This window comes from Oncorhynchus mykiss, chromosome 5 (genome assembly GCF_013265735.2).
Source record: "Oncorhynchus mykiss isolate Arlee chromosome 5, USDA_OmykA_1.1, whole genome shotgun sequence".
Taxonomy (NCBI): Eukaryota; Metazoa; Chordata; class Actinopteri; order Salmoniformes; family Salmonidae; genus Oncorhynchus; species Oncorhynchus mykiss.
Genome location: NC_048569.1, coordinates 57,757,125 through 57,774,543, shown reverse-complemented (window position 1 = coordinate 57,774,543; position 17,419 = coordinate 57,757,125). Strand labels below are relative to the sequence as shown.

The window sequence follows — 17,419 nt, the reverse complement described above, 5'->3', positions numbered from 1 at the left end:
GCAAACAAAATAAATAAACTGAGTACGGGCAATAGTTCTCCTCTCCCCTCCACTCTTTAATCTTGGGAGGAAATATGACAAATATGGACCGCTGTCATCCAACGGCTGCTTGTGCTGCGAATTTGGCCACAATGGGAAATGTCAATATGTGACTGCGAAATTAGGGAGGATTATTCAAACGAGATTTGATGTTCCTCACCCCAAGCGTTCGACCCACCGCCCCTGCACCCAACTCCCGAAACGGGCAGTGGGCTTTCCTTGGGGAGCTAGGTTTATTCTTTGGCAGATTATACCACCACTGAAAATGAATTCACCCGCTCATTTGCACACAATGGAGCCCTTAACTCCAAATACATTACCATAAAAATTGGAGAGGTTTCATCCTTTTGTCGATTTTGATGAGTGGGTCTATGAGAGAAAAGCAAATATGTCCCCCGTTTTAGAATCCGCTGGAACTGATACCTGAGGTAGTAGATTGAAATGTTCTGTGTCTACCAATGTGTTTGCTTAACCCCAAAGTATCTATAATTTTACACTCTCACTTTCCTTCTCTCTTGCTCCCCCTCTCTCTTCTTTCTCTGTTTACTGTTAAAACTACAGAGTGTGTTTGGTGATGGCGAGAACACCAAGGTGCGTGTGTCGGAGCTGGAGGAGGAAGTGAGAACGCTGAAGAAGGTTAACAAGGACCTGTACGACTTCTCCACACAGCTCCTCACCAAGCCCAGCTAGAGAAGAGCCACCACCCCTGGCCACGGCTCCCCCATCCCACCAGCAGGGACCCTACTAGGGGGAGGGAAGACACTGCAAGCCCCCCCTCACTACAGACCGGTAGGCTAGGGAAATATAAGTTAGTGTGTGTCATTCATAGTGTTTGTTTTGTAAGGGAGAGTGTATGTTCAGCAGGACTTCAGGTGTTAAAGTTATACCATGGACCGCATTGCTTGTATCATGATCCCTCGCCATATTTAGGATAAAGGAGTTAATTTAACATGAAAAAAAAGTGCTCACCTTGTTTGTGCGACATGTTCAATGTTAGCCACAGGCTACTTGCAGTAGTCAAGTGCAGCCAGATAGAGCGACATAATTGATCTTAGCGCTATATTGACGTCCCTTGACCTCCTCAACTCGCAGCCCTGTTCCTTCACACTCATCACCACTGCCTATAAGGCCAAAAATCCCATCAGCCAAAAATCGGTGTAACAGTATCCAGTTAGTGCCCTCTGACCTTTCATCCTTTTTGTAATCTGGCTAACCTCAGATTCCTGCATTATCCTCTCCTTTTTATTTTCATTTTTGTTTACCTCGGCTTGGCCAAGTTCTATAGCATTCAACCAGTTAATAGATTCTAAGAATTTATGTGACAAGGACATGATGTGCACCCAGGTGTGTTTGGCTTAGCATCGATGAGGCTGGTGTTAATTTCAGTCACCCAATAGGTATGACCACCATGGTTCATAGGTCCCCTTCACCTTCTGTCAAGCAAAACTGTTTTCCCATTAGCAATATGCACATACTCTGTGTTAACCTGTTTGGCTAAAAACAGCTCACGGCAGGAATATCTCAAAGAAAATGGTGGTGTTAAAAAAAACAATACGGAAGAGTAGAGGAATATGTTTGATTAACCCTGAGGAACTAGCCTGAAGACTGTGTACAGTTTTTCTGTGCCTGTAGCAATCATGGATTTGGTTGTGCAGTGCCCAGCAACGCTATACAACTGCAGAATCAGTTTTCAGAATCCTCCAGAAATCGCTCTTCCTCTCATCACTGCTAATTCTCCACCCGGGGCACTAAATTAGAGGCAGCGCCATAGAAATAGTGGTTGATTTTCGTCTTTTTCTCATTTGCCTGCTTTGATGAGATCAGGACAATGTGTGTGCCTCTTTGGTAGAGAAGAGGGAACTGATAAGGACAGCAGCCCTCCTGTCCAGAGAGAGCCATGGCTTTAGAACAGGGATTGGCAACTCTCCTTTTGTAGGCCCGTAGTTGTAAAAAATAATCTCAATTGGGGTCTCAATTTACTGTTAAGAGTCAGAATAGTAGAATACATAAAGTACCATTTCAAAATGTGGTTTTGCATGAGCAGTTTTCCTCTTTTGTCAGTCACTGACAGTCACACAATTAGCCCATGTCAGCTAAAAATTGGATTGGTAAATTAGTCCAGCCAGCTATATAAACGTGTTCTAATCATAGTTGATTTAACAACCGGAGGGCCCCCCTTTGATTTTGTTAGTCATTCTAACTCAGATATCATATTAGAAACTGCAAACATTTGTATAGCAACTATGGCAACGTGTAGAATTGCAGGAAATTAGCTGTAAAACTGCCAATTTTTCTCCGCTCCATGGCAAAATTAATAGAATTGCATTACATTGGGAAGTAATTGCTATGCCCCACGGCAAAATGTGTAGAATTGCAGGAAATTAACTCTAAAACGTCAATGTTTTGTCTCTGGTGTCAAGGGAGGCCTGCAAAAATATTTTGATTGCAAGGTAGGCAGGGACCCTTAACACAATTCCACTTAGGGCCCCCAAAAGGCTAAGGCCGGCTCTTGACTGCATGTGTGGGTATGGATGTGGGTACACAGACCCACGAGCCACTGCGGCCTCTCATGGTGAGTTCAGATTTTTTTGGGACCCCCATCAGTTGCCCATCCCAGCTTTAGAACTTCTAGAGCGACTTACACGAAACCCAACATTGAATCCAATTAACTCACCGTTGGGGGGGGGCAGCACGTGAGATGGCGCTTCTGAGGATTGGAAGAGTGAAGTGTTCAGTGTGGGGGATTAATTGTTTTGTTCCTCTAATAAAGACAAACAGACCAACTGGATTTGTACTTTTTTTGTGTTTTTGTATGCTTGTGTTTTTGTACCTTTCTGAAATCATGGGAAATAAAAACAAAATATGCACATTTGTTGTTTCTTGGCCCTTTTTTGCGATTGACCCGCTGTGAAAGATTGGGAAACTATTATTCCTGTATGCTTAATACAAGGACATAACTATGGAAATAGCCTTGTGCTAAAATTAAATCATTGAATATAATTTATATTAATCAAAATGGAAGAGTATACACTTTTGTCAAGTGCATAGAAAAATTGAATGGAAAATTGTCTCGCTGAAGAAAGAACCCCATTTCAAAAAAGGTGTTTTATCCTTCCTCTTGCAAATTAAGTTTTTTTACCTTAACATTCTGAAGGATGCTTATAGAATTATGAGTACCTGACACTCCCAGTGGAGAATGGACACTTAAAACACAGCAGTAAAGAAAGCCAGTAAACAAATTACCTCAAGATTAGAGATGAGACTTACATTCACTCCTAGTTCCTTATCTACAGTGCCTTAAAGTACTCACACCCCTTTTTCCAGATTTTGTGTCACTGGCCTACACACAATACCCCATAATGGCAGTGGAATTATATATATTTGACAAATTAATACATTTAAAGCTGAAATGTCTTGAGTCAATAAGTATTCAACCCCTTTGTAATGGCAAGCCTAATAAGTTCAGAAGTCAACATTTGCTTAACAAGTCACATAACTTGCATGAATCTGTGTGCCATAATAGTGTTTAACAGGCTTTTTTAATGACTACCTCAGCTCTGTACTCTGTACACACAATTATCTATAAGGTCCATCAATCGCACATGGAATTTCAAACACAAAGACCAGGGAGCAAAGAAGGGCACCTATTGGTAGAAATAAAAATGTAAAAAGCAGACATTGAATATCTCTGAGGGTGGTGAAGTTATTAATTACACTTTGGATCTACACTACACTACAAAGATACAGGCGTCCTTTCTAACTCGGTGGCCGGAGAGGAAGGAAACCGCTCAGGGATTTCACCATGAGGCCAATGGTGACTTTAAAACAGTTAGAGTTTAATGGATGTGATAGGAAATAACTGATGGCTCAACACCATTTGTAGTTACCCCACAATATGAACCTAATTGACAGTGAAAAGAAGGAATCCTGTACATAATAAAAACATGCATCCTGTTTGCAATAAGGCACTAAAGTAAAACTGCAAAAAATGTAGCGAAGAAATTACATTTATGTACTGAATACAAAGTGTTATGTTTGGGGCAAAGAACACATCACTGAGTAGCACTCTTCCTATTTTCAAACGTGGTGGTTGCATCATGTTATGGGTAAGCTTGTCATCAGCAAGGACTTATAGTTTTTTACGATAAAAATAAATAGAGCTAAGCACGGGGAAAACCTGGTTGTCTGCTTTCCACCAGACACTGGTAGATAAATTCTCCTTTCAGCAGAACAATAACTTAACACGAGGCCATATATACAGAAGTTACCTTCTAAGATGACATTGAATGTTCATGAGTGGCCCAGTTACAGCTTTTACTTAAACCAGCTTGAAAATCTATGGCAAGACTTGTGTATGTCTAGCAATGATCAACCAATATTGTACAATTCAGGTATGCAAAGCTTTTAGACATAATGACATTTTCACTTTGTCATTATGGTGGAGATGTGTGAGAGAAAAAAATAAATTTAATACATTTTGAATTCACAAAATATGGAATAAGTCACGTGATATGAATACCTTCTGAAGGCACTGTCTGTGCACTTCAATTGAGTAACAAGGGAAGTAATTGACCCATTGACCTCGTGGCACTCTTTTCCATAATAGTCCATTGCCTGAATTGACAGAGACCAAACCACTTGAGTCAAGCTTGGCCAATCATTGTAAATGTGCCACATGTTGGGTGACTTCACTCACTGAGAATGGAGATGTGTGCCACTGTGAGCTGCCCTTTCTGCGTGATTATATGTGACACTCCCATTTGAGTCAATGAGGGGCTTTGGGGATGTGAAATTAGGCTGATTTGCTGTGACCTCCCAGCTTGTTGCTGCTAGCGCTGGTGATAATCACAGCGGTGCTGCACTGGAATTTGATGAGCCAGATTCCTCTGCCTGGTGCTGTTTTTTTGCTGGAATGTCCCCCTCTTCCACGACTATCTTCAATTTCTTGGATTTTTCCTTGGATTTTTCCCGAAATTTATAATTCTGGAAGATTCCAATTCTGTAGATACACAAAAATAAATGAGCCAGGCATAAGACCAAACCTTTTGATTAGTGGTGTATGGAACCTGCTTCTTTCATGTAAGCACATTGGACAAGAATTTCTATCTAGCCGGTGTAACTCGATCCCCACCTGCTAATGTTTCATTTCGCACTATTATCCCTCTTGACTGTCTGCTCTGCTGCCTCCATATTGATTTGTTTTGTGGGACTTTCTCCAGGTAATTCAGTTTTTTTTACTTTTCTAGTAAACTGTGAGTAAATATGATGAGGAAATGTAGACTTGTACATTCAGCTCTTTTTCTTTGAAAAAAAGATTTACAGTGCCTTCGAGTATTCACTCCCCTTCACCTTTTCCACATTTTGTTGTGTTACAGCCTGACATTAAAATTGATTAAATTGAGATGTTGTGTCACTGGCCTGCACACACTACCCCACAATGGTAGTGGAAATATGTTTGACATTTTTTTTTATTAATTAAAAATGAAAATCTGAAATGTTTTGAGTCAAGTATTCAACCCATTTGTTATGACAAGCCTAAATAAGTGTTTAACAAGTTGCATGGACTCCCGCTGTGCAATAATAGTGTTTAACATGATTTTTTAAGTGACTACCTCATCTCTGTACCCCATCACATACTTTTGTATATATTGTGTTTTTGGACACCCCTTCAAATTAGTGGATTCAGCTATTTCAGCCACACACTTGTTGACAAGTGTATAAAATCAACCACACAGCCATGCAATCTCCATAGACAAACATTTGCAGTAGAATGGCCTTACTGAAGAGCTCAGTGGCCTTCAACGTGGACTGTCATAGGATGGCACTTTTTCAACAAGTCAGTTCGTCACATTTCTGCCCTGCTAGAGCTGCCCCGGTCAGCTGGAAGTATTATTATTCTGAAGTGGAAACGTCTAGGAGCAACAATGGCTCAGCCACGAAGTGTTAGGCCACACAAGCTCACAGAACGGGACCGCCGAGTGCTGAAGCGCATAGCGAGTAAAAATTGTCTGTCCTCGGTTGCAACACTCAGTACAGAGTTCCAAACTGCCTCTGGAAGCAACGTCAGCACAATAACTGTTCATCGGGAGCTTCATGAAATGGGTTTCCATGGCCGAGCAGCCGCACACAAGACTAAGATCATGTGCAATGCCAAGTGTCGGCTGGAGTGGTGTAAAGCCCATTGCCGTTGGACTCTGGAGCAGTTGAAACGGGTTCTATGGAGTGATGAATCACGCTTCACCATCTGGCAGTACGACGGACTAATCTGAGTTTGGTGGTAGCCAGAAGAACACTACCTGCCCCAATGCATAGTGCCAACTGTAAAGTTTGGTGGAGGAGGAATAATCTGGGGCTGTTATTGATGGGTTGGGGCCAGGCCCCTTAGTTCCAATGAAGGGAAATCTTAATGCTACAGCATACAATGGCATTCTAGAATATTATGCGCTTCCAATTTTGTGGCAACAGTTTGAGGAAGGTGCTTTCCTGTTTCAGCATGACAATGCCCCCGTGCACAAAGCAAGGTCCACACAGAAATGGTTTGTTGAGATCGGTGTGAAAGAATTTGACTGGCCTGCACAGAGCCCTGACCTCAACCCCATCGAACACCTTTGGAATTAATTGGAACAGCGACTGCGAGCCAGGCCTAATCGCCCAACCTCAGTGCCCAACCTCATTAATGCTCTTGTGGCTGAATGGAAGCAAGTCTCTACAGAAATATTCCAACTCTATATTTATGCCCATGATTTTGGAATGAGATGTTCGACGAGCAGGTGTCCACACACTTTTGGTCATGTAGTGTATTTAATTTTCAATAAATTTGCAAACATTTGTAAAAATTATTTTACTTTGTCATTATGGGGTATTGTGTGTAGATGGGTGAAGGAAAAAAATTGAATCAGTTTTGAAATCAGGATGTAACACAACAAAATGTTGAATAAGTCAAGAGGTATGAATATTTTCTGAAGGCACTGTAGAGCCTGCTTGAGGCAGCTGTTATTATTTGCTATTGTTTTCTGCAATCAGTCCTCCCTCCCACTCTCTTTCATGCTTGGCTGAGTCTAGCTAGCACCTCAGCCACAAGCGACCCTTATCCTTGTCTTGGTCAGGCTGGTAAAACATGATGGAAAGTGCCTTCTTGATTGAGTTGTTCATATCCATAACAATAAAATGGGGTATTTGAGAAGAATACCTAATGTGGGTTTTCTCTAATCGATTCTCACATTGGAGTAGGGACTATAAAACAATGTTTCATTACAATTCCATTCTGTGCAAATGACCATTTGTGGGAAAATCAATAAGGAATGATTATTTTTAATCCTCTGGAGAGGTGAGAGGTGGGCGAGAAGGAGGATGAGGGGGCTGAATGTGAAGCTCATTCGGGTCGATGGTCGTTAGCTGTAATAGAAGCATTCCATATCACCTGAACTAACAGAGGAGTGAACTTCATTATCTTGTTTTATGGGGGTGTGTATGTTCCCACCAGCTTAACACATCAAGCCATCATGGTACAAAACGAAATTGATTGTGGAGTGCAAAGCCAATTCAGCCTTTATGTAACGCAATCAAACCCATGTTTGCCATGTGAATGCCTAATGGATGTCTTTGCATGTAAAGGACGGAAGTCCCTGTATTATGAAGCTTCTGTCCATTACTTATGCAGAATATATCAAAGTTACCATTCTAGCCACCTGACTAAAGCAGTAGACAAAATCATTTAAAAAATAAGTCAATACATTGAATATGAAACCACCTAATGAGGCAGAGAGAGCGAGAGAGGCCTTGCTTCGGCCTCCAATAAAGGGATCTGCTCCTCTTCTTCAACCTTGTTTAATCTCCATATTCCTGCAGAAGAGAGGATGTAATGAGATGAAACTCATTACCTTTTATCTGTGCCAGTGGAGTATCCCAGTGAGATGCCGCCATTGAAGAAGAGAAAAAAAGGGGGGCAAGAAATTGAACACAACAGAGCGAGGTGCCGTGAGGACGCTGCCCTTGGAAGCAGAGCCCGGATACTCAATAGTGGATCTTCAGTTCCCTCCCCTTACTTTTTTAAGGATGGTCCTCCAGTGGATTTGTGAAGCAAGCAGCCAAAACGCAGGAACGTCAACATGATAAGTATATATTGGGATATTGCAATGATATTTTGTCCCATTTCGGGGCGAATCACACCGGATCAAATAAAAACACCTGACTGAAACTCCCATCTTTGCGACTGTTTATCCTTCGAAGACTTGAGCAATTAAAGCCCTCCTGTGTTGCGAAGGCTGCACTCACCAAAACCCCAGCTGCTAGCACTTAGCGCGCTTTAGAGATATACAAGCAAATGAGGGAAAATAGAATCTGTTCCCAGAGAAGAAGTCAAGATTCATTAGCCAGATGCTATGGAGACGATTTTTCAGCACTGAGGGGGGAAAAAAAGTGTGACATCCTTCTGCGCTTCTCACTGTTCTAAACAAGCCTTTCGTCTGGGACTGTTGTGCACTTGGTCACCTCACCACAAGATTCCTCTTGCTTTACACTTGGTTAAACAAACTGTTTATAGCGAAGCCGTCCGTGCTGTTTCACTTAATGGAGGGGTAATTGTTCCCAAGTGTAAGGCCTCGTTAAAACATCTCAGGGAAAGGAAACACCTGTTGTGTTTCCCAGCTTTGTATACTGACTCCCTACTGTAGTAGGTTTGAAAGAACTCTATCTTAGTCTGTGATAAACTGCTCTCCTAGAGAAACCTGAGCCTTTGCCCTGAAAGACGGAACCAAAGAACGAATGTATTTATGCGAGACAGTGGTCGCCAACCTTTCCTGAGTCAAGATCACTTTCACAGTCAAACAGTAAGCTGAGATCTACCGCTCAGATTTTTTTTAAACATGACTTAAATTGTTTTTACATTAACTTAACAAAAACTGTTCTGTACGAATGAGGTTTGTGCATTAGGCCTAATACATTATCACAGCATATTGGTTATATGCCTGGTGTGCCAATATTGTTAATCTCAGAACATATTGCAAAACTCAAGCTTTAATTACAAAATAAATTGGTGTAGCACTTGTGAGGCACAGCTAACCATATATTGAAATACTTTGCAAATAATTAGCTTTTTTATATTACTGGACTGATGGTACCTGCATCTGATGGTCATGTTGCTTTCAAGACAACTGGGAACCCAAAATGACCTTTTAATGGCGTCAGACCGAGGCTCTGCATCTGTCCTCGTGCTCCTAGACCTTACTGCTGCTTTTGATACCATCGAACACCACATTCTTTTGGAGAGATTGGAAACCCAAATTGGTCTACACGGACAAGTTCTGGTCTGTTTTAGATCTTATCTGTTGGAAAGATATGTTTGTCTCTGTGGATGGTTTGTCCTCTGACAAATCAACTGTAAATGTCGGTGTTCCTCAAGGTTCCGTTTTAGGACCACTATTGTTTTCACTATATATTTTACCTCTTGGGGATGTCATTTGAAAACATAATGTTAACTTTCACTGCCATGTGGATGACACACAGCTGTGCATTTCGATGAAACATGGTGAAGCCCCTAAATTTCCCTCGCTGGAAGCCTGTGTTTCAGACATAAGGAAGTGGATGGCTGCGAACGTTTTACTTTTAAACTCGGACAAAACAGAGATGCTTGTTCTAGATCCCAAGAAACAAAGACATCTTCTGTTAAATCTGACAGTTATGATGGTTGTACAGTCGTCTCAAATAAAACTGTGAAAGACCTCGGCGTTACTCTGGACACTGATCTCTCTTTTGATGAACATATCAAGACTGTTTCAAGGACAGCTTTTTTCCATCTACGTAACATTTCAAAAATCTGAAGTTTTCTGTCCAAAAATGATGCAGAAACATGAATCCATGCTTTTGTCACTTCTAGGTTAGACTACTGCAATGCTCTACTTTCCGCTACCCGGATAAAGCACAAAATAAACTTCAGTTAGTGCTAAATACGGCTGCTAGAATCCTGACTAGAACCAAAAAATGTGATCATATTACTCCAGTGCTAGCCTCCCTACACTGGCTTCCTGTTAAGGCAAGGACTGATTTTAAGGTTTACTGCTAACCTACAAAGCATTACATGGGCTTGCTCCTACCTATCTTTCCGATTTGGTCCTGCCGTACATACCTACACGTACAGTACGGTCGCAAGATGCAGGCCTCCTAATTATCCCTAAAATTTCTAAGCAAACAGCTGGAGGCAGGGCTTTCTCCTATAGAGCTCAATTTTTATGGAATGGTCTGCCTACCCATGTGAGAGACGCAGACTCGGTCTCAACCTTTAAGTCTTTATTGAAGACTCATCTCTTCAGTAGGTCCTATGATTGAGTGTAGTCTGGACCAGGAGTGTGAAGGTGAACGGAAAGACACTGGAGCAACGAACCACCCTTGCTGTCTCTGCCTGACCAGTTTCCATCTCTCCACTGGGATTCTCTGCCTCTAACCCTAACAGGGGCTGAATCACTGGCCTACTGGTGCTCTTCCATGTCGTCCCTAGGAGGGGTGCGTCACTTGAGTGGGTTGAGTCACTGACGTGGTCTTCCTGTCTGGGTTGGCGCCCCCCTCCCCCCCTTGGGTTTTGCCGTGGCGGAGATCTTTGTGGGCTATTCTCGGCCTTGTCTCAGGATGGTAAGTTGATAGTTGAAGATATCCCTCTAGTGGTGTGGGGGCTGGGCTTTGGGAAAGTGGGTGGGGTTACATCCTGCCTGTTTGGCCCTGTCCGGGGGTATCATCGGATGGGGCCACAGTGTCTCCTGACCCCTCCTGTCTCACCCTCCATTATTTATGCTGCAGTAGTTTATGTGTCGGGGGGCTAGGGTTAGTCTGTTATATCTGGAGTATTTATCCTGTCTTATCCAGTGTCCTGTGTGAATTTACGTATGCTCTCTCTAATTCTCTCTTTCTTTCTTTCTCTCTGTCGGAGGACCTGAGCTCTAGGACCATGCCACAGGACTACCTGGCATGATGACTCCTTGCTGTCCCCAGTCGACCTGGCCGTGCTGCTGCTCCAGTTTCAACTGTTCTGCCTGTGGCTATGGAACCCTGACCTGTTCACCGGACGTGCTACCTGTCCCAGACCTGCTGTTTTCAACTCTCTAGAGACAGCAGGAGTGGTAGAGATACTCTCAATGATCAGCTATGAAAAGCCAACTGACATTTACTCCTGAGGTGCTGACCTGTTGCACCCCCGACAACTACTGTGATTATTATTATTTGACCATGCTGGTCATTTATGAACATTTGAACATCTTGGCCATGTTCTGTTATAATCTCCACCCGGCACAGCCAGAAGAGGACTGGCCACCCCACATAGCCTGGTTCCTCTCTAGGTTTCTTCCTAGGTTTTGGCCTTTCTAAGGAGTTTTTCCAAGCCACCGTGCTTCTACACCTGCATTGCTTGCTGTTTGGGGTTTTAGGGCTGGGTTTCTGTACAGCACTTTGAGATATCAGCTGATGTAAGAAGGGCTATATAAATACATTTGATTTAATTTTGAACACGGCATTAAACACTCTACATGGTCAATCTGGTCACCTCAGATGGTGGCTGTACAGCATTTACTGTGATGCAGCCTCCACAAACTTCAGGGCTTTCATACTTCTTGTACCTAGCGGAGCAGAGCTATTGTGAAGGATGTTGTGAGTTTGTGTTTATACAGGACCTACCGCCCAACCTACCGTCAACCAATCATGTCAATGCGAAGCTATCCGGAGCCCTCCACATTGTTACAAAATATGAGAGGCGCACTGCGATGTGGTACGGAGCTTGATTTGGCCTCTGCATGTCTCCAGAAGCTTCGCAATTGCGTCACGACCACATTTTTGGATCAAGCATAAATTGGCTTAGCGGAGGGAGGGAGAGCGCAGCAAAGGGTCGACCTCTCACGGTCCCTGCTCTCTCCTTCTTTTCCTTTGGTGAGACTGACCAGAGAGAAGGGACACCATCTTCCACCTAATGGCGAAACTCGAGTCGCACCGCATCTGCCTCGGGCACAAATTCATGTTGTTCCTATGACCAGAGAAAGTGAAATATTCCCCCATATTAAAATAGACACAACGAGCTGCTAGTATAATGAAAATGCAGGGCTATCGATACACTGGGCTACTCATTCATTGCAGCTGCAGCGCGAGTGAAAGTAGAGATGCTTGTTTTATGTTTTGTAATAGTGTTGAATAAAAAGTGTTGTGACAGTTCCGAATATAATTTTTTTAAACATGAACTCACTCATAAAACCACAGCTTTTTTCTGTATTCTTTGACAGTCCCTCTGTGGTCATGGTTTTAAAAGTGATTAAATCTTACATAGGCTAGTATCACACTTTGCTGTGGCCTGGGTTGTGGAATTTCTGTAGGCACGGTGATTTGAGATATCCAATTGGCCAGCACAGTAGGCACACTGGCTTTAGCCACAGATCTCCTGGTCTGCCGGTTAAGCGGAGATTGTCTTTTAAGACAAATTAAATGGTTCCAAATAGGAACACTTTGCTTACCCGGTGCGCAGGGCTTCTGAATCAAGTGCACCTATCGCCAACAGCGCAACATGAATAAAAAATGCAAGCCTTTATTACAGCCTTTATTGTTGGCTTTTCTACAGATATGTTGTTTGGTGATCGACTAGGAATGCCTTGACAATTGACAGCTCGATCGCGATCGACCGGTTGGTGACCACTGATGTACAGTGATGCCAACTTAGCAATTTTGTTGCTAGATTTAGCAACTTTTCAGACTACCCTGGCATCTTTTCTTTTCCAAACAGCACCTAGCAACAAATGTAGCTACTTTTCAAAATGTATTTGGAACTTTTAGCAACTTTTGAAAAGTGACTCAAACGCTAAAATCCACACATTTTCCCTCTAAATGACACAAAAACGATTTTCTCTGTCACACACTCAGTCACGACACACGTGCCTGGCTGCAAAAGTGCGTTCTGAGTGACGTCAGCAGCAGGCGCTCAGCTCGTGCACAGGCAGCAGCAGACCAGCAGCAATTTCAGCAAATTGCAAATCATTGTTGGCTGACTGCAGCAGCACGGGTTCGACGAGCCAAACCCAATGAATATAGTTGGTCACGAATGTTTGATCTTGAACAGAACTTACAACATCAATCAACATGCCTCAATCAAAAGTGTACAGCCAGAAGTACAGAAAAGAGTGGGAGTCTGTACCTGAACAAATGTCAAATCATATTTTTTGCCGAGATGGCCAGTCAATTTGAGTAACGTTATTGTGTATTCTACGTAATGACGCAGTTTTACGTTATCACGCAATGACATCACAATGTCATTTAGCAACTTTTAGCAACAAATCAACCTGCCTCTAGCAACTTACCCTGAAAATTAGTTAGCAGCACTGCTGATGTAAGACCACTGAATTTTGGAATTCAGTTACCGTATGAGAAAAGAGAGGCTAGAAGTGTGCAACAACAGACCATGGCAATACTTTCTGTCCTGGTCCCATTAGTAATGAATTGATTTGTTAGGTTGTAAAGGAAACAAATGTGTGACTTCTACATTGTTTGACAAGGTATAATGGTTGTCTGACTGAAGAAAGGACAAGTTGTCAGGGATGTAGTTCAATTTTCTCACGTCACTTATGAGAGCTTTTAGTTTTCAGGTGTCTGTTATGACATTTTGAGCCACTCCTTTGGAGAGCAATGCAGTGTACTTTTATAGTATGGTATAAATTATTCATAAGAAAAGAGACACCACCATGACATTGTATGGAGAACAATTTACTGATGTATTCTAGCTTCTAGACATCTTGTTTTGACGATGATGATCCATCTCAACAAATTCAACCAAACATCTGGCTTTAGAGACAGAGAAAATAAACCAATATTAGGCTTTGTTTAATGGCAGCATTTAAGTTAGTCCCCACCCCCGAGGGAATCAACTGCATGCCTCTGCTGCATCCTTCCCCTGCGAGGTCCACACGTAATGAGGCAAATAAAAAAACAGGAGGGAAGCGTCTGGAGGATCCGCGTCTGTGAATCTACAGCCTTGAGCCCTGGCAGCTCCAGTCCACGGGAAGCAAGCATTGAAAACCTCGCTGAGGAGGTGGGAGGAAGGAAGGGGGGAGGGTGGGGGGGAGTTTGGGGACGCTGGGGAGCGAGGAAGACGGAACTGCTTTTTTTTCCAGGGGGAAAAACCTGAGAAGACTGGATGTCTCTGCTAGTTTTAGGTGTCAAAACCCAGTGTGTGCAGCGGAGAGAAGAAGACAAGACATTGAGCTATGCTGTACGCTCATGTTGCACCTAAAACAAGAGATTCTCATGAACTGAATTCTGGGTGAATGACTGAAGGCTTACCCAGTGGCAGTCTAAAGAAATTGATCTCCAGGCGAGAGGAGGTTTCTCATGAGGTGAAGGAGCTGAACTCGGTATGATCCCTTCTACTTCCCCCTCCATCCCCTTCATAATTCGGACATGCACTCTCACAACCTGACACTTCACCTGTTCTTGGAAAACCAGTTCCAGTAGGGAGTGTGTCCAATCAAATCAAATGGTATTTGTCACATGGTCCAAATACAACAGGTGTAGTGAAATGCTTACACCTTGTCTAGCCATGGAGTCTTCAGTGCCGTATAGCACCCCCAAACTGTCACTCTTAGTAGTAATGTATGTGTCAGTGAAGAAGTATCAAAAGTTCAGAGAGCAGACATACACACTCTTGTTTCTCCTCCTTTGAATTTCTTTGTGTCCATTCTTGCAGGGGTTTCCCCGGGAGTTGTTGTTTAGATTAGACACTGTATTGCCATATGCTTGCTCTAATTCCTGACAGAAAAACAAACAATGCCCAGAATTATTCTAACCAAGGGGGCTTGCACCAGGGGGAGAGAAGTAGCTTACGCAATTGGAGGGTTTACTTTTGTTTGTCAAAGTTTGGATTTAATGTTCAGAGGTAGTTTATTTGAAAGGAAAATAACTTTGTTTAACTCTATATGGGAACTGGGATAATACTACCCATAAGGGTTTTCATTGCCTCATGACTCCAAGCAAAGCCAGTCAGCCTCCCGTGGACAGATTTTCACCTATGTTACCTGTCCCATTTGTAATACGCATTTGGTTACACTGTGGCTGCAATTTGAGAATACCTATGGTGATCCCATCATGTGACAGACTGTTTATTAGGAATGCAGGCTGCAAACAGATGCACAGAATTGCCAAAATCTTCATCTTTTTCAGACCAAGGGAAAACAAAATCATATCACCGTCTCAAAATGAAAGGATATCATGTGCAGAATTCGTTTAACCCCTGTGATCATGCAACGATATGTGTTTCCCTGAGCTATAGTCCAGTTACTGTAGCTATAGAGATTTTAAATGTTTTAAATTAAATTGAATTGGGATCGGTTTTGTTCTTCAATGTAAGACAGTATGATATCTCAATAGCGGTGTGTTTGAGAATGACCAAAGAGGTCAAGATAATCGAGATTGGATTGAGACGATATAATGTTTTCTCTTCTCATCCTGGGGGTAAATTTACATGAAAAAAGGCTCAATTAACTTGCACATTTACAACCTCTAATTGCCTTATTAAAATGCCACTACTCACTCGGACACTGTGGCATTTAAAAAAAGACTGGTGTGTGTGTGTGTGTATGTGTGTGTGTGTGTGTGTGTGTGTGTGTGTGCACGTCTGTGGTTCTGGGTGTGGAAGAAGTGTTAGAGTTTTTTCTGCAGTCAGCATTCCGATATACCTGGCTGGAGGGGAATCTCAAGCGGTACCTTCCCCGCACTCTCCCCTCACCCCTCCTGTTACATTTCACGCACATGTGGTGCCGGGGATGTTCATGGAATGTTAAAACAGCTCTCTGACATTTAAAAGCAAGTCATCCCAGTTCCACCTTTCTCCGCTTAACATGAAAAGCGGTACTAGATTGTGTTGTGCTGGCTCCAAAATGCGAACACAGTCGAGAATGATCGTTTTACCTAACAAAAATGGCCACCAATCCTCACAAACCAATGACCTTTTTTATCCAAGCCTAGAGTTATAAGCATAGCATGGCACTCATTGTGAGGTATTGCTGAGAGTCTTTTTGAGGGGGGTGAAGCATTGAGTGAGCTAAGAAGGCTTTGCAGACACACATTCACAATTCAACTCAACTGCAGTTGGACATCAAGGGTAACATGTCATCTGAAATATTTTTAGGGGTCAAATACAGGGGGAAATGTTTTTTTAGTTTGTGCTCTTCACTAGTTTTCCCGAGACACTTTCCCACTATGGGAACATGAAGTTCCGTGAAGTATCAAATTTAAGGGTGACATGCCAAGGGAGGGGTGACTCATTTATGACAGCCCAATTTAGAAACCATTTGCAATGTTCAGACACCTCAATGAATGAGGAAAGTAAACCATTTTGTCTGAGATGAACTAGGAAGGAATCACAATAAGTTAGATCAAGGCACTTGGGTGCTAATCAATAGTACCTTCAGGAGAATTGACCGTGGGTAGTTGTGTGGGGTGGAGGGGTGTGGGTGTGTGTGTGGGGGGGGGGGGGGGGGGAGCTTCACTGACAGAGGTGGCAGCAGTAACTCTAATGGGTCTGAGTGCTGTTTGCCTCTCCGATCGCCTCGGTGGGGGCCACAGTCGAAGCGAAAGATTCCCTAGTTATGCATTCCACCCAGGTAGGAGTAATTGGGCAAACAAGATTTAATGACTGCGTGGTTGTGCAATGTCACTTTGGGGAATTAGACATGTTTTTAGCAGATGGATGAAGTTTCGCCTGGTGGTTCTCAAGCAGAAAACGTGTTGTGCTTCCACTGCTGTTGGATTTATGTCCAACTTCGGCAGTCAATCTCACAGGGACTTGCGAAATTGGAGAAATGACATTGGAATGCAAGTTCAAAGGAAAGGGTAATGCTTGCAAGAGATAAGTACTTCAAGACTACCATTTGATCTGACTGTATAATTCTCTTCTCTGAAGTTGTATATGCCTTATTTTACTACATTTGACAGAATTCTCTATCAATGTGCAGGGGTTGGGTTGGCTTTAATCATTGTTTGATTTAATTTCAGATCATGGTTTGATTGAATCCTAGGTTAGGTCAATTAAGTAAGCTTCTTTAGTTGTGGGTAATATCAAGAGGCCCAATTTCTGTCTTGGATTTGTAGAGTTGACTTGCTTCTCACAAAACGTGTTACCGGGCCCACACTGGATTCTGTGTAACATCTGGTAAATGTCTCCGAAATGCCACTAATTCCTAGATTAAGGCTTTCGTTGTTTTTGGCATTCAATACCCGCACTGTAAATGTTACCGTCATAGTAAAGTATACATCTCTCCATGTGTTGTCATGAGGGGCTCCTTCAGTCAGTATTTTAGCAACTGAGAGACTTTCATAATACACTCGCCTGTGTCACACATTTACAGGTAGTTTGACCAATTGGCCT

At 42.7% G+C, this 17,419-nt stretch overlaps 1 protein-coding gene across 2 annotated transcripts in view; it reads left to right on the top strand.

The window, feature by feature from the left end:
* Nucleotides 1-2,908, top strand: part of wdr18 (WD repeat domain 18) — a 90,824-nt gene extending 87,916 nt beyond the window's left edge. For both annotated transcript variants that reach the window (XM_036977950.1, XM_036977949.1), the window contains one exon: nt 601-2,908. In XM_036977950.1, coding sequence (XP_036833845.1) covers nt 601-729 — 129 coding nt within the window. In that variant the 3' untranslated portion in view covers nt 730-2,908. The remainder of the gene's footprint in view (nt 1-600) is intronic.
* The last annotated feature ends 14,511 nt before the right edge of the window (nt 2,909-17,419 follow it).